Source organism: Mustelus asterias, chromosome 8 (assembly GCF_964213995.1).
Source record: "Mustelus asterias chromosome 8, sMusAst1.hap1.1, whole genome shotgun sequence".
Lineage (NCBI taxonomy): Eukaryota > Metazoa > Chordata > Chondrichthyes > Carcharhiniformes > Triakidae > Mustelus > Mustelus asterias.
In genome coordinates, this window is record NC_135808.1 from 23,669,626 (window position 1) to 23,693,457 (window position 23,832).

General features: G+C 46.3%; 2 protein-coding genes across 2 annotated transcripts in view; both read right to left on the reverse strand.

The window, feature by feature from the left end:
- LOC144496924 (class I histocompatibility antigen, F10 alpha chain-like) overlaps positions 1-23,832 on the reverse strand; it is a 329,140-nt gene that overhangs the window by 297,663 nt on the left and 7,645 nt on the right. The window contains exons 5-7 of the mRNA XM_078217543.1: positions 23,145-23,249; positions 22,668-22,700; positions 22,425-22,472 (exon numbers count right to left, since the gene is read on the reverse strand). Coding sequence (XP_078073669.1) covers positions 22,426-22,472; positions 22,668-22,700; positions 23,145-23,249 — 185 coding nt within the window. The 3' untranslated portion in view covers position 22,425. The remainder of the gene's footprint in view (positions 1-22,424; positions 22,473-22,667; positions 22,701-23,144; positions 23,250-23,832) is intronic.
- LOC144496917 (popy class I histocompatibility antigen, alpha chain E-like) overlaps positions 18,004-23,832 on the reverse strand; it is an 820,139-nt gene continuing 814,310 nt past the window's right edge. Inside the window, exon 11 of the mRNA XM_078217534.1 lies at positions 18,004-19,447. The gene's annotated coding sequence lies outside the window, so the exon portion shown is untranslated. The remainder of the gene's footprint in view (positions 19,448-23,832) is intronic.

Below are 23,832 nucleotides of genomic sequence, written 5' to 3' on the forward strand. Positions count from 1 at the left end.
AATACTGAACTGTTTCTTTCTGTAAGCGTGGACTTGGGGAGGAATTAGCATGTTATAATAACTGCTCTCTGAACCCAAATTTCAGCCAAAAACTGCATGCAGTCTTTTCGTAAATAAAGGCTTGTTATTTTGTCTGAACTAACATTGTTGAGTTTTTCTATCACAGTCAAGAAGCAGGAAAGTTTCCACTTCAACAAGGTCACGCTGAACATTAATGAACTATTGGTTAGATTGATTGGGGCGGCACGGTAGCACAGTGGTTAGCACTGCTGCTTCACAGCTCCAGGGTCCCGGGTTCGATTCCCGGCTCGGGTCACTGTCTGTGTGGAGTTTGCACATTCTCCTTGTGTCTGCGTGGGTTTCCTCCGGGTGCTCCGGTTTCCTCCCACAGTCCAAAGATGTGCGGGTTAGGTTGATTGGCCAGGTTAAAAATTGTCCCTTAGAGTCCTGAGATGCGTAGGTTAGAGGGATTAGCGGGTAAATGTGTGGGGGTAGGGCCTGGGTGGGATTGTGGTCGGTGCAGACTCGATGGGCCGAATGGCCTCCTTCTGCACTGTAGGGTTTCTATGATTCTATGATCCCAGCTGAAGCATTGTGTCCACTTCTGGTCACAATGTTTCAGGAAGGATGTCGAGGCCTTGGAGAGGGTGCAGAGGAAATTTGGTGAAATATTGGAGATGAGAAACTTCTGACTGACAGTAGGAGTAATTCAATGTGTTGAGACAATCATATCTTCCAAAAACAAACGTGGAAAGGCATTGCATTATCTGGGTAATGGATAATGACCTGCATTTTTTTTTAAGAAGGCCATAGGTTCTCCTTGGACAGGGAGCCAGCCTGTCTTCACCTGAGCTGTGTGGTACTTGAGGAAGAGATGTTTGTTTGTTCTGAACTGGAATCACTTTAATTGATGGGGAATAAAATGGAAAAACAGAGGCTCGTGATGATCTGGAAATCACATGGCAGGGACAGACTTTAAGTTTTGAACCTGTTGGTTTTGAACTCAGTCTCTTTGGGGAATAAGTTGAGAAATTGAGACAGCCCGACCTGATTCTCTCTCTGCCTTGCCTCAAGTTGTGTCTGGTTCACAACCTGCTGCCAGAGAATCCTCATCTGAGTGTCACCTGTCTGCATTTTGGGCCTGCAAAGCTGAAACAGGAAGAATTGGTCCAGATCCATATTCTCCTCCGCGCCAATGCTCTGTTGGTGTGAAACTCCAGACATCCACTGGTCTTCAGATGAGTGAACACCAGCTCAACAGCATTGAACCCTTTCAAACTTTATTCTTCATTTTAAAAAAGCCTATCCTCCAAAGGCCGTCTCTGCATAGAGACCCGATCTGGTTGTTCTTTAATTGCACAGAAGTTGAGAGCAATGTATTTGCATGAATAGAGGATTGGCTAATGGACAGGAAACATTGATTTGGCATAAATGGGGCATTTACAAGTTGGCCAACTGTGACTAGTGGAGTGTCACTAGGATCAGTGCTGGGACAATTAGTCATTTACAATCTTTATGTGTGACTCAGACCAAGAGACAGAGTGTGATGGATCTAAATTTGCAGCAGCTACAAAGTTAGGTGGAAATGAGGAGAGATTGAGTCGGTTGGGATTGTGATGTTAGTGTACCTTTAAGAAAGTTTTTTTTAAAATCATGATCTCTGCAACTCTTACATCTTCAATATTTTCTCAGCTCACAGCCTCAGCTGATGTCATTTGCTGCTGGTTTGATTGGAGATGTCCTTTTATTGCTACTTCAATTGCTTAAATGGGTCTGTTTATTTTAACTCTGGGTTGTTTTGTGATTCTGCATTGCTAGGAGGATGGTCATGTGTTTTTGGACAGTTATTTTTCTTTCCAGTGAATTTAAGGTTTCATTTTCTGTTTGGCTGCAGTGAGAGTTGAGTTTTAGAAGGGGAGCAAGCTGAAAAGAAGTGTCTCTCTCTCTCTCTCTGGTTTTGGAAATTCTGCTTGTCAGCTGAAAGCAAGGTCTTGTCTTTCTGAAGGGGGGAAATCAGCTGTTGGTGGCTTGCCGAGAGTCCCTGGTGTTTGTGGAAGCTGTTCAGACTTCAAACTGTTTTGAGTCTATCCAGGGAACTGCAGACTTCATCCAAAGGACTCAAGTCCAGTATCACATGAGCATTAGACTTTGCTGTGTTAACCCCGTGAACAGGGTATTTTGTCTACGGGATTGGTTTGATTGGAACACATTCGATATATTTGTTAAGGATGATATATTATAGTGGTTGTTTTGTTTCTTGTTTGTAACTGATGAGTTCTTGCTAATTTTCTGACTGTACAGATTAACTATATTCTTAAATAAACGTTGTTTGATAAAAGCTCCCCAGTGGGTCATTTGAATCATATCTGAAGGGAAGCCTATCATGATTTTCCTTGCCAAGTTGATGATGCAAAACTTATGATCCAGGTGAGCTCCATAAATCCCTTTCTAGTTTCTGACCTCAAGCATAACAGATTTGCTAGAGTTAAGAAGAATGAGGGGCATCTCATAGAAACCTATCAAATTGTAACAGGAAGAGACAGAGCAGGTGCAGGAAGGATGGTGGGGGAGTCCAGAACCATGGGTTGTCCTCTAAAGATAAAGGGTAAACCATTGAGGACTGAGATGAAGAGAAATATCTTCACCCAGATAGCGATAAGCCTGTGGAATTCATTACCACAACAAGCAATTGAGGCTAAAACATTGTTTATTTTCAAGAAGGAAGGGCGAAGGGGATCAATGGTGGAGACTGGATCAGGCTATTAAGTTGGAAGATCAGCCATGATAATAATCAATGGCAGAGCAGGATTGTAGGGCCGAATGGCCTACTCCTGTTCCTCTTTTCTATGTTTCTATGAAACGCAAACTGTATGGAGGACATGGAGAGAGCTGCAAAGTGATGTGGAGAAGTTAATCAAATGGGCTGCAAGGTGGTAGATGGAGTGTAATGTGGGTGGATGTGGGGGTTAGACTGTGTCCCCGTACGGATGTCACTCTGCTAAACCAGCCTGCTAGTAGACCTTTACATTGAAGCAAGCCCATCCTTCACCAAGAGCGTCCCACTTTGCTACACCATGCAAGGGAGAAATAAAGAGAGGGCAGAGTGAGAAACAGAGTCAGAGTGAGTCTTGACTGTGAGGCACAGATGATCAAACAAAGTATTGGTTCCAGGAAACCTTGTAAAGTCTGTTTCTTACCTAAAAAAAAGTTCTATCGAAGAGGCAGTCGCATCTCTTTGTGATATTGTTTCGGAGACAAGCACAGTATTAATCTCACACTCAGCCTCCCTAACCTGTTGAAATATCTGCAGGTTTGAAATGTTTTTTAAAGTTTATTTTAAAGTTAGTTATTAGTCACAAGTATGCTTCCATTAACACTGCAATGAAGTTACTGTGAAAATCCTCTAGTTGCCACACTGCGGTGCATGTTCGGGTACACTGAGGGAGAATTTAGCATGGCCAATGCACCTGAGCAGCACATCTTTCAGACTGTGGGAGGAAACCAGAGCACCCGGAGGAAACCCACGCAGACACGTGCAAACTCCGCACAGACAATGACCCGAAGCCGGAATTGAATCCCGGACCCTTGCGCTATGAGGCAGCGCTAACCACTTGCCATCATGCTGCCCATAACTGATTCTGTGTAAGGATATTTCTGAGACCAGGGCTCATTTATTTACTCATTAATTCAGGTAAATGAAGTCAAACAGTTTTGTCTGTGGGTTCAGTGAATGCACATGGCATAATGACTGTGTCTTTGAGTTGAAATGTGGCTTCCTGTTTCACACAGTTGGAAAGCACTCAAACTGCCTGTATGTGGCAGAGGACACAGCTGTGGGGGCTATTCAACTTTGCTAGCAAGGATGGAAAAGTAGAACACTTCTTTTAAAATGAGACACTTGCATGCACTCTACAAGGAACACAGAAACTCCTCCAGGTAGAATCATAGAGGGAGAATGTGCAAACTCCACATAGAGTCATGTAAACTCGGATTGGACCCGGGTCCCTGGTGCTGTGAGGCAGCAATGTGCCACCGTGCCATGCCTTTAAAGCACAACCAGGAAAGCAAATGGTACTTTGGTCTTTATTGTAAAGGGATTACAGAACAGAATAAATCAGCCTTGTGACAAATGTACAGACCATTGTTAACACCACACCTGTAATTTGTGTCAGTGTTTTTCTGGCAGATGTACAGAGAATGTTTATTTGGAATGATTGGGATTTGTTTTATGAGGAAAAGTTGAGCAGGTTGGGGATTTTTTCATTAGAGTTTAGAACAATGAGAGGTAATCTCACTGGAAAAGGTTAGACTCTGACAGGGCTTGATAGGGTCGATAGTGAAAGATTCTTTCTGTTGGTGGGCAATAAAACATGAGGGCAAAGCCTCAGGGTAAGAGGTGAATCATTTAAGATGAGGAGAAATTTCTTCACTCAAAGGGTTGTGAACCTTTGATTCTCTACCCCAGAGAATTGTGGATGCTTCATTACTGAAGATATTGAAGAGAGACAGATTTGTGGTGTCTCGGGGAATGGAGGTGTCCAGAGAGTAGGACTGAAATTGAGATGAGGCAGGAGATTAGCCATGATTGTGTTGAATGATGGGACAGTCTCATGAGGATGAACGGTCTATTCCTGCTGTTATCCCTCATGTTCTCTCCTGACTGAGGGTTAATATCTAACCCCGGCACTCCCTGCTCACACCCCATCATCGATCGAAATCACTGCACACAGAGGGACCATCACATTCCGTCCAAAAATTGTTGCTTCCTTCACCAGGTTGGGAGGGGAAATCTGTGGAAAAAAATTTCCAAGTGAGTGTCTCCCAGCTGCATCCTGTACTGCTTCTGTGGCTCTCAGTCTGAGCTGTGTCCTGTACTGATACTGTCCCTCTCAGCCGGTGATCTGTGTCCTGTACTGATACTGCCCCTCTCAGTCTGAGCTGTGTCCTGTACTGATACTGTCCCTCTCAGTCTGAGCTGTGTCCTGTACTGATACTGTCCCTCTCAGTCTGTGAGCTGTGTCCTGTACTGATACTGTCCCTCTCAGTCTGAGCTGTGTCCTGTACTGATACTGTCCCTCTCAATGTGTGAGCTGTGTCCTGTACTGATACTGTCCCTCCCAGTGTGTGAGCTGTGCCCTGTACTGATACTGTCCCTCTCAGTCTGTGAGCTGTGTCCTGTACTGATACTGTCCCACTCAGTCTGAGCTGTGTCCTGTACTGATACTGTCTCTCTCAGTGTGTGCATTGTGTCCTGTACTGATACTGTCCCTCCAGTGTGTGAGCTGTGTCCTGTACTGATACTGTCTCTCTCAGTGTGTGAGCTGTGTCCTGTACTGATACTGTCCCTCTCAGTCTGTGAGCTGTGTCCTGTACTGATACTGTCCCATTCAGTCTGACCTGTGTCCTGTACTGATACTGTCCCTCTCAGCCTGTGAGCAGTGTCCTGTCCTGATCTCAATTCCTGTTCCTGTTAAATTATGTAAATAGTAACTGGACACCAAATACCATTGAAGAATTCAGGGCCGCAATTCTCCCAAAAAATGTTAAGTTTAGACTTTGCGGGAAAACTGGTGCAGATCACGCCAGTTTTTTCAGTGCAACTTCAAACTTGACTCTCCCACACTCTGTGCAATGCAGAGGTCCCAATCGGGAATATCATTAAAAGCTCGGGGGGGCGGGGCATAGTCACACCGGAGGCTGACAATTCCGGAACTCTGCGCATGCGCAGTGGCCCCTATCTGTCATTCTCCCAATCACTGGCTGTCCCGGGACCCTCGCAGTGCTGCCCCTCCAGCTGATGCCCCCCTCCAGCAGCGATGATAACCCCACCCCAGCAGACCTCCTCCCCAGCACACACCCAGACTGATCCCTCCCCAGCACACACCCAGACTGATCCCTCAGGCCACCTTGATCGCTAACCTCCCTCTGGCCTCCCTCACGGCTCAGATGGTGCTGCATATCTGACGCTGGGAGATGTGTGCACGGCGGAACGCATGCGCGAATCCCGTGAGTCGACCAACAAGCAATTCTCTCAATCCGCTGTGCTAAACATTAGTGTGGCGGGATGGGAGAATCACCCCCCCTGGATACAAACAGTTCACAGCTTGTCCAGTCCTGTTTGAAAAGTTACTGTGCTTGTTCAGGAATGAATCGATTTGAAAAAGTGAAGAGTTGATCGGGCAGAGTTCAATTGAAAGGTAAAATGGTGCACAAAGAAACAGTATTTGGAGATTTGATGCTTGGATCAGAGTAGGGAAATTGGAATGTTTGGGAGAAAGTCGACAGGAAGAAACAAATAGTGAGAGATCACGGAGATGTGAGACCAAAGATTAGATTATTGAATCAGGATGAAGAAATGGATCTCGCTGCTTTTCAGAAATGGGCTGTTGATGTCTGGTTGGTGGAATATCAGAAGCAGGTTCGAAAAAGAAATTTAAGAAACTCAAGGTAAAGTTTAAAATACTGTGTGAACAACCGGGTTGTTTATGTTCAGAGATATCCTGATTTGTAAACAAACAACTGTTCCTTTTACTTTAAGAATATTTCTCCATTCTGTGCACAGATCTAAAGGATATGAAGCAACCTGTGTCCATGTGGGTGAAACGGTGGCACGGTAGTTAGCACTGCTGCCTCACTGTACCAGGGACCAAGGTTCGATTCCGGCTTTGGCCAACTGTCAGTTTGGATAAGATGCTCTTTCGGAGAGTCAGCTTGGAGGTGAAGGGCTAAACGGCCTCCTTCTGCACTGTAGGAATTCTGTGGATTCTATGTGATGTAAGAGGTGAACAAAATTCAGGCTCAGGCTGATAAGTGGAAGATTACATTCACACCCACAACTGCCAGGCAATGGCCATCTCTAACATTAGTGAAGCAAACTATCTCTTCTTGACATTTGGAGTTACAGAATTGTTCTGGTATTGACAGAGGCTATTTAGCCCATTGTCCTATAATTTTCAAGTTGAAGAAGTTTGTAAAAGTTTTGGAATTGAAACACACTCTGTTGGAAACTCCGCCCTCTGTTGTTTCAATGTAACAATCTTCAATGTTTCCTTTTCTGTTATTTGTGAAACGCGGTTTTCCCTTAATTTCAACAACAGACATTAGTGAAGAAAGAAGATGTGGTGGAATTTATTTTATCCCATTTTAAAAGGCACGTGCTGCGTTTTTAAGGTTTAAAAGTTCCACAGTGAAACTTGAAGTGATGTGAGAAAGAATTGTGTGGACAGATGTGTGTGTGTAAACGTCCTGTTAGTGAATGAGGAAAGGCTGTGTGAATGCTCTGTGTTGCTGTTCCTTCAGACCGGCTCCAACTCTGATGTGTTTTCCTGAAAATGGTCAGGTCTCAAGGGGGAGAACAGTTTAAAAGTTTTGAAACTGGGAGGTTGTTGCCGCTACAATGAAACGGGTGAAACATGTGGGATTTCTAATCCAGATACAAATTCACAACTGTCAGAGTGGGATCGTTTTTTTAAGCTTTGATGGTGTAATTTCAAATTCAGGAGCTGAATTTAAAGTGATTGTTCATGGATTATTCTTGTGTTTAAAATCTTCATAAAAATCAACCTGGGGAACATTTGGGACTTTATCTTCTAATCCATTTTTCTCCAAGATTTTTATTCGGAAATATCCAGTTTGAAATGGTGAATCCACAAGACTTGAAGAAATATCTTTGTTCTGCTGAAACCGCCATTACTCTGAGAACATTGTAACCCAGTCACTTTTTGAAACTGCGGTGACAGTGAATTCCTTCACCAAACGTGTTTTAATTTAGAATTAACCCATTCGGCTCCGAGCAGAATAAACCTTTTCTGTTGTTTTCATAAAACACACACACACACACACAGCTAACAATTGTGTCCAATATTGCAGGGAATATTTCCAACAGTGACAAGAATTGGAAACTTATCTGCAGCTCCAAATGTCAGATCGCGGTGACGGTTTGATACAAAGGCTCTGATATTTCCATGATGTTTGTTATTTCCCCAGACAGAGTGCTTGGGAAGGGGGGATGTGACATAAACACACTCACCAATGAATAGCGGAGATTAAAAGAAAAATCAGGAACGGGTAGAAGATATTGGAATTCATGAGTTCAATGCAGATGAGATTCGCACCCGATTTCTCACACATTCCAGCGCGAGGCTGAATAAAATACTTGACTACATTCAAAACCTGTTTTAAACAAAATGAGCGAGCCCGCGGCGCAATCATCTGGGCTCTCGTCTCTGTGGCCTCACGGGAGAGGTTCTTTCCAGCGAGAATCACAACAGGGACCAGACCCGATGCCTCGCTCGTGGATCCAGATGCCATTGAAGCCACCCCGAGAAGTTGGGGGGAGTGCCTAGCGGACTGTGCCAGCCTGGTATCTTGGAAGTGCCCACCAGGCAGTGGGTAGTGGGAAGGGTGTGGAGCCTGATTATTCGGGAGGGCGGGGGGGGGCTGCTCTACTGGGGTGGGACCAAACTGTGGTGATGGGGGGTTGGGTGCGCTGCACACTCTGCATTTGCAAATTGGGGTGTGTGGGGTCTACTGCCACTCAGTATTTGCCATCAGTGAGGGAAGTAGCGGGGGCTACTGCATTGCGATCGGTGCTGGATGGACAGGGAAATTCGGTCCAAATGGTGGGGTGGGGGTGGGTCACGGGGTTCAATCTGTCCGGGCATGTGGGGTGTCGCGGGGTCAATTGGTCTGACCATCAGGGGTCGTATTAGGCCACAGACCGCCGTGGCAGCTGGGGAGGTCCGTGTTTAGGCCATGGAGGTCTGGTGAAAGTGTGGATGTGGATATATGTGTAGTGATGCTTGGATCGTGATGTCTTCCTCAATTGTAGAAACTATTAATAATCTAATGCTTACAGTATTGTAGTATAAGTGAGTATAAACTATTGCCTGGCTTCTGGCGGCTGGGTGAGGTGATGTGATGGTATGGCCTTGTTCTGCAGACAACTGCCTACCAAGATAAGCTGAATGCAGCTGCAATCACTTGTTATCACACAAGTGTTCTGTGTTGCAGCAGACGGCACAGAATGTGACTGGCCAGTGAAGGTCAGCACGAGGAGTGCACGAAGCATTATTATCCTCTGATTGGTAACGAGTATATTGGGGCTATAGCTGGTAGGCTATCGGGCCGCTTGCATGTGTTGGAAAAAAAGTATTTGTATTGTACCAAAACAAAGCAGTGTGTTCAGTCTCCCCTGAGGACTGCAGGCTTTGTTAGCCTGCATCATTAAGGAAGACTGACCCAACGTCGTAACAGAATGAAATAAAGAGGTTGATTAAACACCCGGAGTTGAATCGATCTGTTGTCGAAGCAAGTTTGATAGAGTGTAAATTGAGGTTATCATTTGGTGTCAAAAGTGGGATTCCAATGGTCGGCAGACGACAGAAAACGGCGTTAGAGTCAGCAGCACCAAGTTCGGGACTGAGGAATTGGCCACCCAAGTGTATGAGTACCGTTGATACAACCACTTGGCTTTCCTCTGCCCTGTAATTCTGGTGTTTGTTGACCTTTTGTTTGTTGTCGCCAGCCGCCCTGACAGAATAGCCTGTGATTTCATCAGCTTGTGCAACTCCAGGTCGGTTGTTATTCCGGTCACTGTGGAAACGGTGAGGTATAAAATAAGTGGTCAGTGAATAATTGGCCAGAACTGTAATTCTCTGAGGGTCGCTGTTGATCGGCGAGGGTCACCAGGGAACTGGTGAGTTGGTGATAGAATTGTTCGAGCTCGAATTGAATTTACCGGGGTATTGAGTGAATACAACAGTTTGTTTTAAAATGGGGAACTATTGGGATACAATCAATCAGACAAATTCAGCCTTACAAATGCTTTGCGAGAAATATCCGGATAAAGCCACCAAAATGAGACAATTGTCGGGGGCATTGACCCATAAATTAGGGCCATCGAATGGCCCCCAGGAGGGACCAAAAATATCCAACTTGTTAAAGCTGCACAGCAACAAATTTGGCTAAAAGAATATGGGAAGGAAGACGAAGGAGCTCATAGGGCTATGGTTGCAACGTTGTCAGGAGTTAAAGGAGCAGAGTCTCCTATCCAGCTGGCAGGACAATGCTGTTAAGTTGGGAATAGAATTAATGGAGGGAGGGACTCCAAAACCGGTTGAGGTGTTGAAAAGGGAATGCTTACATAAGAAACGCTCTCTTCAGGATTGTGAGGCTTCTGAGATAGGGAACATGATGGATGGCATTAAGGTCACTGATAATGATACAGATGAGGATCTGCACCATTGGATGACGGGGGCAACTACACCTCTTCCGCCTCACCCGCCTCAAGAGCAGCCCTTACAGTGATTAAGTGCGCCGCCCATACCGCTGGTAAAGACCCTGTCACTTTAGGGAACCATAGGGCAGATGAGGCGGCCAAATTGGTTTCTAAAACTTGTCAGATGATTGTGCCCCGAATGATGAGGCAGGGGAAAAGTCCGGACGCGGATGGCCCTGCCTCTGAGAAACCCATGCCAACCATCGGTGATGTTCTTAGATTGCAACAGGAAGCCTTGCCTTGTGATAAAGATTTATGGAATGTATTGGGCTGTAGGGTGGACCCAGAATCCAGAGTCTGGATCACCCCTGCTAACCAAACCTGTATGTCTGATACTTTGGCTCTCTGGGTAATTGATTGTGTACTTTGCAACTCACTGTGGCGCAAGGTCTCTTAGTGATTTACTCCTCACTTCCTGGTGGCATCCTTGCCTACAGGACATGGCACAAAGTCTAAGCCTCCGCTGTTTGATCTGCCAACAGCATAATTCGGGCAAGGGTGCGCCCTGTGATCTGGGTAAGACTCCCCTGCCGGCAGGCCCCTTCGAGACCCTGCAGATGGACTTCATTGAGTTGCAGAGATGTCAGGGGTATAAATATGTCTTAGTAATCGTGGATGTCTTTAGGAAGTGGATTGAAGCATATCCTACATCGGACAACAAAGTGACAACTGTCGTCTGGATTTTACTGCGCGGAATTGTGCCTCGATTTGGCGTCCCGACCTGCCTGAGTTCTGACAATGGCCCACATTTTATTGCATCGGTCAATAAGGAGCTGTGCACCCAGCTGAATATTCGCCAACAACTCCATTGCGCTCACCATCCCCAAGCTGCTGGTGTAGTCGAACGCTCCAATCAAACGCTCAAAACCAAGCTGGCTAAACTTGTAGAAACTTCAGGTCTGTCTTGGGTCAGACTACTCCCTGTAGCTTTATTTCAAATACGAACCACCCCTGCAGGACCGCCCCGTCTCTCACCCGCGGAGGTCTTGTATGGTCGACCCCTGCAGACCCCTTGGGATGATGGGTCAATGACGCCCATTCATTTCCATCATATGACGGATGAAATGACCTCATATATCCTCTCCCTTGCCCACTCCTTGCGCCATCTCCATTCGCAAGTCCGAGCTGCTTACGGTAAACCACCTACCTTATCTACTCCCACTAAAGTAAAACCGGGCTCATTTGTCCTTATCAGAAATTGGACTCGCAAGCATTTAGAGCCGCAGTGGGAGGGCCCCATGCCAAGTCTTGTTAACCACCCCTACATCGGCTAAGGTGGCGGGTCGCGATGCTTGGGTCCACCTCCACCACTGTGAATTGATCGGGCAAGCCGATCCCAAAAAGGGGGGAATTGAGGATGACAGGGAGGAGGATTTTATGGATGATTAGTATGAGAGGCTGTATCGGGTGACATGCTCTTTACTCTGTGGTTGTTATGCTTGTCATTATGTTTTTGTCCCGTCCAGGTGGTGGTCAAGTGTGGACAAACCAGCATGCAATCGGCAAAAATAGTCTTGGGGCTCATCAGCTTGGTGTTGTAAGAAGGGAGGGATTGGGGTGCTCCACAGTTTATGTGTGCCAGGATCACCCCTGCCTGAGTAAGCATTGCCATCAGCATAAATGTGGGTACGAAGCCCAGAGAAATGAGGTAATCTGTAAGTGTTTGCATTCGACCTGCATAGACTTGGAAAAAGGGGAAAATATAATTTGTGGCCATATGAATGGCACCCACCTTCATGTTTACGGTAGGGACTTTTCGATAGTACAGATTAATGCAGAAGGAAGACAGTCGGCACCAGCATGAAAGGGTTCCGGATCCCAGAATTTGGGAACCGATGATACCTATTACCGGGTTCAAGCCAACGGGGAATGGCAAAAGTGTTCAGAGACCATGTACACTGAAACAGGGTATTTCTTCTTTTTCAATGGTTCGGCCACCAATTATTTGTCCTACCCTTACCCCCGTTCAGTGGCAATAGGGACCATGCTTCCCAGTATGGTTCCTTGTCCGAGCCGTTGGGGGCCCTCACGTCATCACCATAGGAGGCCAGAGCGGGAGTTATCGGAGGATTTTTGCGCTGACTCCAAGGAAATCACTGCCCTCACTCCTGGTCAGGCTGCTGGCTATGGAGCGGCGGGTTTCTTTTCCTTTGGAGCCGTCCCAGGGCGAATGGCTGCAGATAATCGTAATTACATTGCTTGCAGCCTTACCACCTTGGGGAACGCGACAAGAGGAGCCCTCCGGGTCATCACCGCCCAACTAGAGAAACTCAGGCTGTATGCCCAGCAGAATAGATATGCCTCGGATTAGCTGCTGGCTCGACAAGGAGGCCTGTGTGCCATAGCGAAGGATAACTGCGTACTGGAACTAGATAAGGTCACTACTAATCTCACTAATTACCTGAACCAAATTGACCAGCAGCTAGGGTCTATTAGAGAGGGCGAGGGGATTAGGGGAATGGGAACTGTCAGGATGGCTTGGTTGGTTAAGGAATGTGGGATTATATGCCATACTTTTGGTTCTGTGTATAAGTATTGGAATTGGAATTGTAAAGTGTCTCATCGCACGGGTGATGACCACCTTGGAATCGATAGGATCACGACCAACTCAACCGATGATGTTCACCGCGAGTGAGGAGGAAGAGGACAAGGAATACAAACCCATACTGGACGACGAGGTGCTGGAAGAAACTCGACGAGAAGTGGAGGCAGAATTGTATGCGGAGGTTGAGAGAGATAAAGTAATATTGGACTTGATGAAAATACAATTGTAACCTGAATTGAACAACCTACGACAATGTCAGTGGTTATCACAGAGTGATAAAAGGGGGGAATGTGGATGTGGATATATGTGTAGTGATGCTTGGATCGTGATGTCTTCCTTAATTGTCGAAACTATTAATAATCTAATGCTTACAGTTTTATAGTATAAGTGAGTATAAACTATTGCCTGGCTCCTGGCGGCTGGGTGAGGTCATGTGATGGTATGGCCTTGTTCTGCAGACAACTGCCTACTAAGATAAGCTGAATGCAGCTGCGATCACTTGTTATCACACAAGTGTTCTGTGTTGCAGCGTACGTGCACAGAATGTGACTGGCCAGTGAAGGTCAGCACGAGGAGTGCACGAAGCATTATTATCCTCTGATTGGTAACGGGTATATTGGGGCTATAGCTGGTAGGCTATCGGGCCGCTTGCATGTGTTAGAAAAAAAGTATTTGTATTGTACCAAAACAAAGAAGTGTGTTCAGTCTCCCCTGAGGGCTGCAGGCTTTGTTAGCCTGCATCATTAAGGAAGACTGACCCGACGTCGTAACATAATGAAATAAAGAGGTTGATTAAACACCTGGAGTTGAATCGATTTGTTGTCGAAGCAAGTTTGATAGAGTGTAATTTGAGATTATCAAATATTTCTCCATTCTGTGCACAGATCTATAGAATGTGAAGCTATCTGTGTCCATGAGGGTGGCAGTGGTTAGCACTGCTGCCTCACAGTGCCGGGGACGCGGGTTCAATTCCGGCCTTGGCCCACTGTCAGTTTAGAGTCTGGATAAGATGCTCTTTCATTAGAATAGGAATGGATGTGATGGGCTAAATGGCCTTATGCACAGTAGGAATTCGATGCATTCTATGTGATGCAAGAGGTGAATGGAATTCAGGCTTTGGCTGATAAGTGGAAGATTACATTCACACCCACAAAAGTGCCAGGCAATGGCTATCCCTAACAATAGTGAAGCTAACTATCTCTCCTTGACATTTGGAGTTACAGAATTGTTCTGGTGTTGACAGAGGCTATTTGGCCCATTGTCTCATAATTTTTAGATTGAAAAAGTTTGTAAAAGTTTTGGAATTGGAAACTCTGCCCTCTGGTTTCAATGTAACAATCTTCAAGGTTTCCTTTTCTGTTATTTGTGAAATGCAATTTTCCCTTAGAACAAAGGAAGTCACAGCACAGGAACAGGCCCTTTGGCCCTTCAAGCCTGTACCGACCATGCTGCCCGACTTAACTAAAACCCCCTACCCTTTCGGGGACCATATCCCTCTATTCCTATCCTATTCATGTATTTGTCAAGAAGCCCCTTAAAAGTCACGACTGTACCCGCTTCCACTACCCCCCCCCCCCCCCCCACCCACCCCCGAGAACGAGTTCCAGGCACCCACTACTCTCTGTCTAAAAAAAAAACCTGCCTGGTACATCTCTTGTAAACCTTGCCCCTCACACATTTAACCTGTGCCCCCAAGTAATTGACTCTTCCACCCCGGGAAAAAGCTTCTGACTATCCACTGTCCATGCCTCTCATAATCTTGTAGACTTCTATCAGGTCGCCCCTCAACCTCCGTCACTCCAGTGAAAACAAACCAAGTTTCTCCAACCTCTCCTCATAGCTAATGCCCTCCATACCAGGCAACATCTTGGTAAATCTTTTCTGTACCCTCTCCAAAGCCTCCACATCCTTCTGGTAGTGTGGCGACCAGAATCGAACACTATATTCCAAGTGCCGATGAAGGTAAGCATGCCATATGCCTTCTTGACTACCTTCTCCACCTGCATTGCCACTTTCAGTGACCTGTGTACCTGTACAGCCAGATCCCTTTTCCTATCAATACTCTGAAGGGTTCTGCCATTTACTGGATATTTCCTATCTGTATTAGACCTTCCAAAATGCATTACCTCACATTTCATAGAAATGAATCATAGAAACCCTACAATGCAGAAGGAGGCCATTCGGCCCATCGAGTCTGCACCGACCACAATCCCACCCAGGCCCTGCCCCCCACATATTTACCCGCTAATCCCTCTAACCTACGCATCTCAGGGGCAATTTTAACCTGGCCAATCAACCTAAGCCGCACATCTTTGGACTGTGGGAGGAAACCGGAGCACCCGGAGGAAACCCACGCAAACCCACGCAAACCCACGTATGTCAAGAACAGAAGGTTGGTTAGGGCAAGTTTAGGGCCAGTTATAGACGGCAGAGGGAAGTTATGTGTGGAACCGGAGGAGATTGGTGAAGCATTGAACCAATATTTCTCTTCGGTGTTCACGCAAGGGGACATGAATATAGCTGAGGAGGACACTGGGTTGCAGGGGAGTAGAATAGACAGTATTACAGTTGATAAGGAGGATGTGCAGGATATTCTGGAGGGTCTGAAAATAGATAAATCCCCTGGTCCGGATGGGATTTATCCAAGGATTCTCTGGGAGGCAAGAGAAGTGATTGCAGAGCCTCTGGCTCTGATCTTCAGGTCGTCGTTGGCCTCTGGTATAGTACCAGAAGATTGGAGGTTAGCGAATGTTGTCCCATTGTTTAAGAAGGGGAACAGAGACTTCCCCGGGAATTATAGACCGGTGAGTCTCACTTCTGTTGTCGGCAAGATGTTGGAAAAAATTATAAGGGATAGGATTTATAGTTATTTGGAGAGTAATGAATTGATAGGTGATAGTCAGCATGGTTTTGTGGCAGGTAGGTCGTGCCTTACTAACCTTATTGAGTTTTTTGAGAAAGTGACCAAGGAGGTGGATGGGGGCAAGGCAGTGGACGTGGTATATATGGATTTTAGTAAGGCGTTTGATAAGGTTCACCATGGTAGGCTTCTGCAGAAAATGCAGATGTATGGGATTGGGGGTGATCTAGGAAATTGGATCAGGAATTGGCTAGCGGATAGGAAACAGAGGGTGGTGGTTGATAGTAAATATTCATCATGGAGTGCGGTTACAAGTGGTGTACCTCAGGGATCTGTTTTGGGGCCACTGCTGTTTGTAATATTTATTAATGATCTGGATGAGGGTATAGTTGGGTGGATTAGCAAATTTGCTGATGACACCAAAGTCGGTGGTGTGGTAGACAGTGAGGAAGGGTGTCGTAGTTTGCAGGAAGACTTAGACAGGTTGCAAAGTTGGGCCGAGAGGTGGCGGATGGAGTTTAATGCGGAGAAGTGTGAGGTAATTCACTTTGGTCGGAATAACAGATGTGTTGAGTATAGGGCTAACGGGAGGACTTTGAATAGTGTGGAGGAGCAGAGGGATCTAGGTGTATGTGTGCATAGATCCCTGAAAGTTGGGAATCAAGTAGATAAGGTTGTTAAGAAGGCATATGGTGTCTTGGCGTTTATTGGTAGGGGGATTGAATTTAGGAGTCGTAGCGTTATGTTGCAACTGTACACAACTCTGGTGCGGCCGCACTTGGAGTACTGTGTGCAGTTCTGGTCCCCACATTACAGGAAGGATGTGGAGGCTTTGGAGAGGGTGCAGAGGAGGTTTACCAGGATGTTGCCTGGTATGGAGGGGAGATCCTATGAGGAGAGGCTGAGGGATTTGGGATTGTTTTCGCTGGAAAGGCGGCGGCTAAGAGGGGATCTTATTGAAACATATAAGATGATTAGAGGTTTAGATAGGGTGGATAGTGATAGCCTTTTTCCTCTGATGGAGAAATCCAGCACGAGGGGGCATGGCTTTAAATTGAGGGGGGGTAGTTATAGAACCGATGTCAGGGGTAGGTTCTTTACCCAGAGGGTGGTGAGGGATTGGAATGCCCTGCCAGCATCAGTAGTAAATGCGCCAAGTTTGGGGGCGTTTAAGAGATCCGGAGATAGGTTCATGGACGAAAAGAAATTGGTTTAGGGTCACAGTTTTTTTTTTAACTGGTCGGTGCAACATCGTGGGCCGAAGGGCCTGTTCTGCGCTGTAATGTTCTATGTTCTATGTTCTAACACGAGGAGAATGTGCAAACTCCACACAGACAGTGACCCGAGCCGGGAATCGAACCCGGGACCCTGGAGCTGTGAAGTAGCAGTGCTAACCACTGTGCTACCGTGCCGCCCCTGGATTTGTCTGGATTAAACTCCATCTGCCATCTCTCCACCCAAGTCTCCAACTGATCTATATCCTGCTGTATCCTCTGATGGTCCTCATCACTGTCCACAAATCCACCAACCTTTGTGTTGTCCACAAACTTACTAATCAATCCAATTACATTTTCCTCCAAATCATTGTTTGTAACAAATAGATATATAAATGTTAATTTCAATGTAGATTAGTGAAGAAAGAAGATGTGATGTAATTTATTTTATCCCCTTTCAAAGGCACGTTTTTTCAGTTGAAAAGATCCGCAGTGAAACTGGAAGTGATGAGAGAAAGAATTGTGTGTACAGATGTGTGTGTGTAAACTTCCTGTTAGTGAATGAGGAAAGGCTGTGTGAATGCTCTGTGTTGCTGTTCCTTCAGACCGGCTCCAAATGTGTTTTCCTGAAAATGGTTAGATCTAAAGAGGGAGAACAGTTTAAAGTTTTGAAACTGGGAGCTTGTTACCACTGCAATGAAACTCTGTTGAAACGGGTGAAACATGTGGATTTCTAATCCAGATACAAATTCACATCTGTCAGAGTGGGGTTTTTAAGCTTTGTCGGTGTAATTTCAAATTCAGGAGCTGAATTTAAGGTGATTGTTGGTGGATTATTCTTGTGTTTAAAATCTCCATAAAAACAACCCTGGGGAACATTTGGGACTTTATCTTCTAATCCACTTTGCTCCAAGGGTTTTATTTGGAAGTATCCAGTTTGAAATGGTGAATCCACAAGACTTGAAGAAATATCTTTGTTCTGCTGAAACCGCCATTACTCTGAGAACATTGTAACCCAGTCACTTTCTGAAATCGCGGTGACAGTGAATTCCTTCACCAAACGTGTTTTAATTTAGAATTAACGCATTCAGCTCCGAGCAGAATAAACCTTTTCTGTTGTTTTAATAACACACACACACACACACACATACAGGTAACAATTGTGTCCAATACTGCAAAGTGTAACAATATTTCTAACAGTGACAAGAATTGGAAACTTATCTGCAGCTCCAAATGTCAGATCGCGGTGTCAGTTTGATACAAAGGCTCTGATATTTCAATGATGTTTGTTATTTCCCCAGACAGAGTGCTTGGGCAGGGGGGATGTGACATAAACACACTCACCAATGAATAACAGACATTAAAAGAAAAAATCAGGAAAGGGCAGAAGATATTGGAATTCATGAGTTCAATACAGATGAGATTCGCTCCCGATTTCTCACACATTGCGGCGCGAGGCTGAATAAAATACTTGACTACATTTAAAACCTGTTTTGAACAAAATGAGCGAGCCCGCGGCGCAATCATCTGGGCTCTCGTCTCTGTGGCCTCACGGGAGAGGTTCACTCCAGCGAGAATCACAACGGGGCAAAACCCGATAGCCTCACTAGTGGATCCAGAGGCCACTGAAGCCACCGCGAGAAGTCGGGGGGGGAGGGGGGGGGAGTGCCTTGTGGGCAGTGCCAAGCCTGATACTCTGGCAGTGTGAAGGGTGTGGAGCCTGATTTGTTGGGGGACCAAATCCTGGTGGGAATATCAGTGGTGATGGGAGGGGATGTGCTGCACACTCTGCATTTGCAATTTGGGGGGAAGGGGGGTCGCTACTGCCACTCAGCATTTGCCATTGGTGAGGGGAAGCAGTGGGGCCTACTGCATTGCAATTGGGGGTGGGATGGGGGGGTTTGATCTGTCTGGGAGGGTGTGGCTCGATCCGTCGGGGCAGGTGGGGTGTCGCGGGGTCAATTGGTCTGGCCATCAGGGGTCGCATGAGGCCACGGACCGCTGTGGCAGCTGGGGAGGTCCGTGTTTAGGCCATGGAGGTCTGGTGAAAGCAGCAGAGGCTGAGTGACAGGTTTCTCTGTTGCTCAGAGTAGAGGGACCTGCACATGCACAATGGTGTCCTCTGCTGTTGTCAGGCCGCATTCTGGTGATTTAAGCCCTGCCCACTCCCCCTACAGGCAAGAAACAGATTAGGGGTTCTTTTCTGCTCCAACTGCATAAGATTGCAGATTTTGATTCACCGAAAAGATGGATCAGAAACTCTCCCGTTTTCATACTCTTTCTGGACTTAGAATATTTTTCACAAGATCGCCCTCTAGTGTCTGTGCAGGATAAACAGATCAGATCAGAATAGCTTAAAGTGCAGCTCCAGATATAGCAATTACTTCCAAACCACCACCACAGTTCCATTTAAACAGAATCACATTTGTGGAGCTTGAATCAGTCAGTCGCTGTCACCTTGATGAAGTCACATCTTCCCTCATTCTCTCATCCTCTCCAGCTGCTGTTCTCGGAAACTGGTGTTCCTGGATTACAAACGCTGGAATGCACTGGAGATGAGAAAGAAATACATCACTATAGAGTGAGGCAAAGCCAGCAGAGCTAGAACCACCCACCCGCGCCCCCCCCCGCCAAGCCAAAACCCATCAGATCCATCCAACTCCCACATAAACCAGCAGCAAAATCCATCTGACCCCTCACGCCTCATAATGCAGAAACCTGGAAGAGATACAGAGAGAGGAATATTAGGAAAGAAAAGAGGGGGCACGACAAAATACTAGCAAGAAAAATCAAGGCACCTCCAAGGATGTCCTATCAGTCCCTGAAGAGAAAAGGATAAGGAAAGTAGAGCTTTTTGGAGACCAATAAAATAGTCTGTGCCCTAAATGATAAAAAAATAAATAGTCTGTGTGAGAGGGTGGAGAATGTGATGGATTTCAAAAGGATTAACAAGGCAAAGGGAATCCCCAATAAATGGGAGGATAATGAGTAATGTGGAGGAAGAGAGGCACCCAGGAGTGTATGTCCACAGACTGGGAAAGGTGTCAGGACAGGTTAATAATTGTGGTAAAGGTGGTATATAACATGCTTTCCTTTATTAGCCAAGGCACAGAGCAGAGTGGTTTTGCTAGAACTGTAAACACCAGATAGACGACAGCTGAAGCACTGCACACAGTCTGGTCAGCATATTACACAAAAGATGTGATTATACAATGTCGATGAATATGAGGTTATCCACTTTGGTCGCAATAATAGGAAGACAGATTATTATTTGAATGGGTGTAAATGGAGAGAGGTGGATACTCAGCGAGACCTTGATGTCCTCATGCATCAGTCGCTGAAAGTAAAGTACAGCAAGCAGTAAAGAAGGCAAATGGTCTGCTGGCCTTCAGAGCGAGAGGATTTGAACATAATAATAGGGATGTTTTACTGCAATTGTATAGGGCATTAGTGAAGCCACCCCTGGAGTATTGTGTGCAGTTTTGGTATCCTTATCTGAGGAAGGATGTCCTTGCTATGGAGGGAGTACGATGAAGGTATACCAGGCTGGTTCCTGGGATGGCAGGACGAAGTCAGGTAGGATTATATTCACTGGCATTTAGAAGAGTGAGAGGGGATTGCAAAGAAACTTATAAAATTCTGACAGGATTAGAGCGGGTAGATTCAGAAAAAATGTTCCCAATGGAGGGGGAGTCTAGAATGAGGGGCCATTGTTTGTGTATAAAGGGTAAAACTTTTAGAACTAAGGTGAGGGGAAATTTCTTCACCCAGAGGGTGGTGAATGTGTGGAATTCACTACCACAGAGTGTAGTTGAAGCAAAAACACTGTCTGATTTCAAGAAGAAATTAGATGTAGCTCTTGGGGCTAAAGAGATCAAGGGATATGGGAGGAAGGGTGGATCAGGATATTGAATTTGATGATTGGAACTGCTGCCACACAGCGCCAGGGGCCCGGGATCGATTTCCAACTTGGGTCACTGTCTGTGCAGAATCTGCACGTTCTCCCCGTGCCTGCGTGGGTTTACTCCGGATGCTCCGGTTTCCTCCCACAGTCTGAGAGACGTGCTGGTTAGGTGTATTGGCCATGCTAAATTCTCCCTCAGTGTACCTGAACAGGTGCCAGAGTGTGACGACTAAGGGGTTTCCACAGTAACTTCACTGCAGTGTTAATGTAAGCCGACTTGTGACAATAATAAACAAACTTTGAAAAACTTTAAAACCAGAAGAAATGACGGAGCAGGTTTGAAGGGCCGAATGGCCTCCTCCTGCTTCTGGTTTCTCTGTACTGGAGAGAATGCAGAGGAGATTGTTTAATGTGGACAGGACTGGAGAATGTTCACTGTGAGGAAAGAGCGGATAGGCTGGAATAGGATTCTGTGGAATAGAGGAGGCCGAGGGGAGATTTAATTGGGGTGGATATAATTATGAGGAGCCATGGTAAATAGAGATGACACATTTACCTGAGCAGAAGGGTCAAAAACCAGGGGACAAGATTTAAACTAATTGTTAGAATGATCAGCGGGAAGTGAGGAAAGAGATTTTCACCCAGAGGGTGGGAGGGACCCGGGACTCACTGTCTGAAAGGATGGTAGAGGCAGAAACTCTCACCACATTGAGTCAATTCTTGGATGTCGAGTTGAAAAGCTGTGATCTACAGAGCTGCAGATCGAGTACAGGAAGGTGAGATGAGGCTGGAGAGCTCTTCATTAACAGGCAGGGACATGATGGGCTGAATGGCCTCACTCTCAAACATACATTTTCTATCATTCAACATTCCAACCACACACCACGAGCTAAACCCCTCAGAGCCCCAAACGCCAGCGAAACCCATCAGAGCCCCAAACGCCAGCTAAACCCCTAAGATCCACTCCGAACCCCAAACATCCAGTGAAAGAACAGACCCATCATGTGTCACAGAATCCCTACAGCACAGAAGGAGGCCATTCAGCCCATCGAGCCTGAACCGACAACAATCCCAGCCAGGGCCTATCCCTGTAACCCCACGTATTTATCCTGTTAATCCCCCTCACAGTAAGGGGTAATTTAGCACAGCCAATCAACATAACCTATACATCTTTGGAGTGTGGGAGGAAACTGGAGCACCCAGAGAAAACCCACGCAGACATGGGGAGAATGTGCAAACTCCACACAGACAAAACAAGACTAATGTTAAATCCTGTGGGAGTGGCAAAGCCCAGTGACCAACTTCATGGAAATCTCAGGGAATTACAACTTCCTTAAAGAAATTGAGCAGCTGAGAGGAGGCTGTCCAGGGTGAGACGTTTCCGGATGTCTCTACACGTCAACACCCACAATGTCTCCACCCTCAGACTGTACAGGAGCAGCCGTCTCCAGAAGGCCAGTCTCAAAGCTCAGTGTTGGATTGGATGGGCTGCTCTTTAGTGACTATACAGCGAGAGACAGACACTGAGCTCACATCCCACCCACCAGATTGTACAGCTAAATCCAGTGGGAATGTCACAGTTAGAAGGATCAGCTCCCAATATTTATCAACACAGTTCATACCTCAGGAACGCGTGGAGGGGCTGGATGAGGAATCCCCACCATCAGAAGCTGTTAAAGGAGGGAGAGACATTAAAAACTGTTCATTATCAGAGAGACAGAGACTGTGCACAAGATATAGATACAGAGAGAAAGAGACACACACACATACATACACACACCATTTGGTTGAGTATATTTGACACAGAATGAACAATGATTCACACATTACACAGAGATACAGATGATGTTTGATGATCAGCTTACTATTTGCAGGATTGTAGTCGCTCTTCCCTCTCCCTGTAAAACAAGGAATGTTCAGTGAGTGACAAGACTGAGAGAAAATCAGAGACAGAGGCTGGAACTCTCGCTCGCACTGAGCCCCGACAACACAATTCTGAACCCTCACTCCCACCACAACCCGAGACCCTCACTTTGCCCTTACCAGTGACCCTCTCTCTGTCCTTAGACCCTCACCTGAGACCCTCACTCCCACACTGACCTGAGCCCCTCACAGATACCCTGAGCTCCTCATCCAATCTGAGACTCTTCCCACAATTCTCAGACACTCCCTCTTTATCATGAGCCCCTTATCCTCCCGATCCCAACCCTGGGGCTCTCCCACCCACTCTGTTTCCCCCCCACATCAACGCGAGACCCACAGCCTGAGCCCCCCCACCCTGGAATACTCTCCCACAATCCCTCCCCCCAGTGAGGAGCTGCTCTTTTCCCTCCAATTCCTACCTTTCTTGTTGTAGATGACGACAGCCACAATGATGAGAGCGATGAGCACGAGGACCCCGACCACAATCCCGACAGTAACAGCAACCTGGGAGTGAGACTTTGGTTCTGTTAGAGAGAGAGAATCAGAGAGACTGAGTGAATCAGGGAGAGGGAAAAGTGAGAATCAGAGAGAGAGAATGTACAGAGTGGGAGAGAGAGAGGGAGCTAGCATCGAACAATGAGTGAGGGAGTGGATGAGAGATAGAGAAAGCTGAGAGAGAAAGAATGAGAGAGTGAATCAGAGTGAGAGAGAGAATCAGGAAACACAGGATATACGACACAGAAACTGGCCATTCGGCCCTTCCAGTTGATGCTGGTATTTATGTTCCACTTGAGCCTCCTCCCGTCATTCCTCATCTCATTCGACCATTTTAACTCTATTCCCTTCTCCCTCGTTTGCTCGTCTATCCTAGGGGATAGACGAGCAAATTGTTCAGTTCAGCCACTCCCTGTGGCAGCGAGCTCCACATTCTCATCACTCTTTGGGTGAAGAGGTTTCTCATGAATTCCCCATTGGGTTTCTTGTATTGATAGCCACTGGATATGCTCTTCCCACAAGAGGAACACTCTCGGTGTGTCCGCTCTATAAAAAACCTTTGAGAATTTTAAAGTCCTCGATTAGATCAACCCTCAGCCTTCTGTTTTCCCG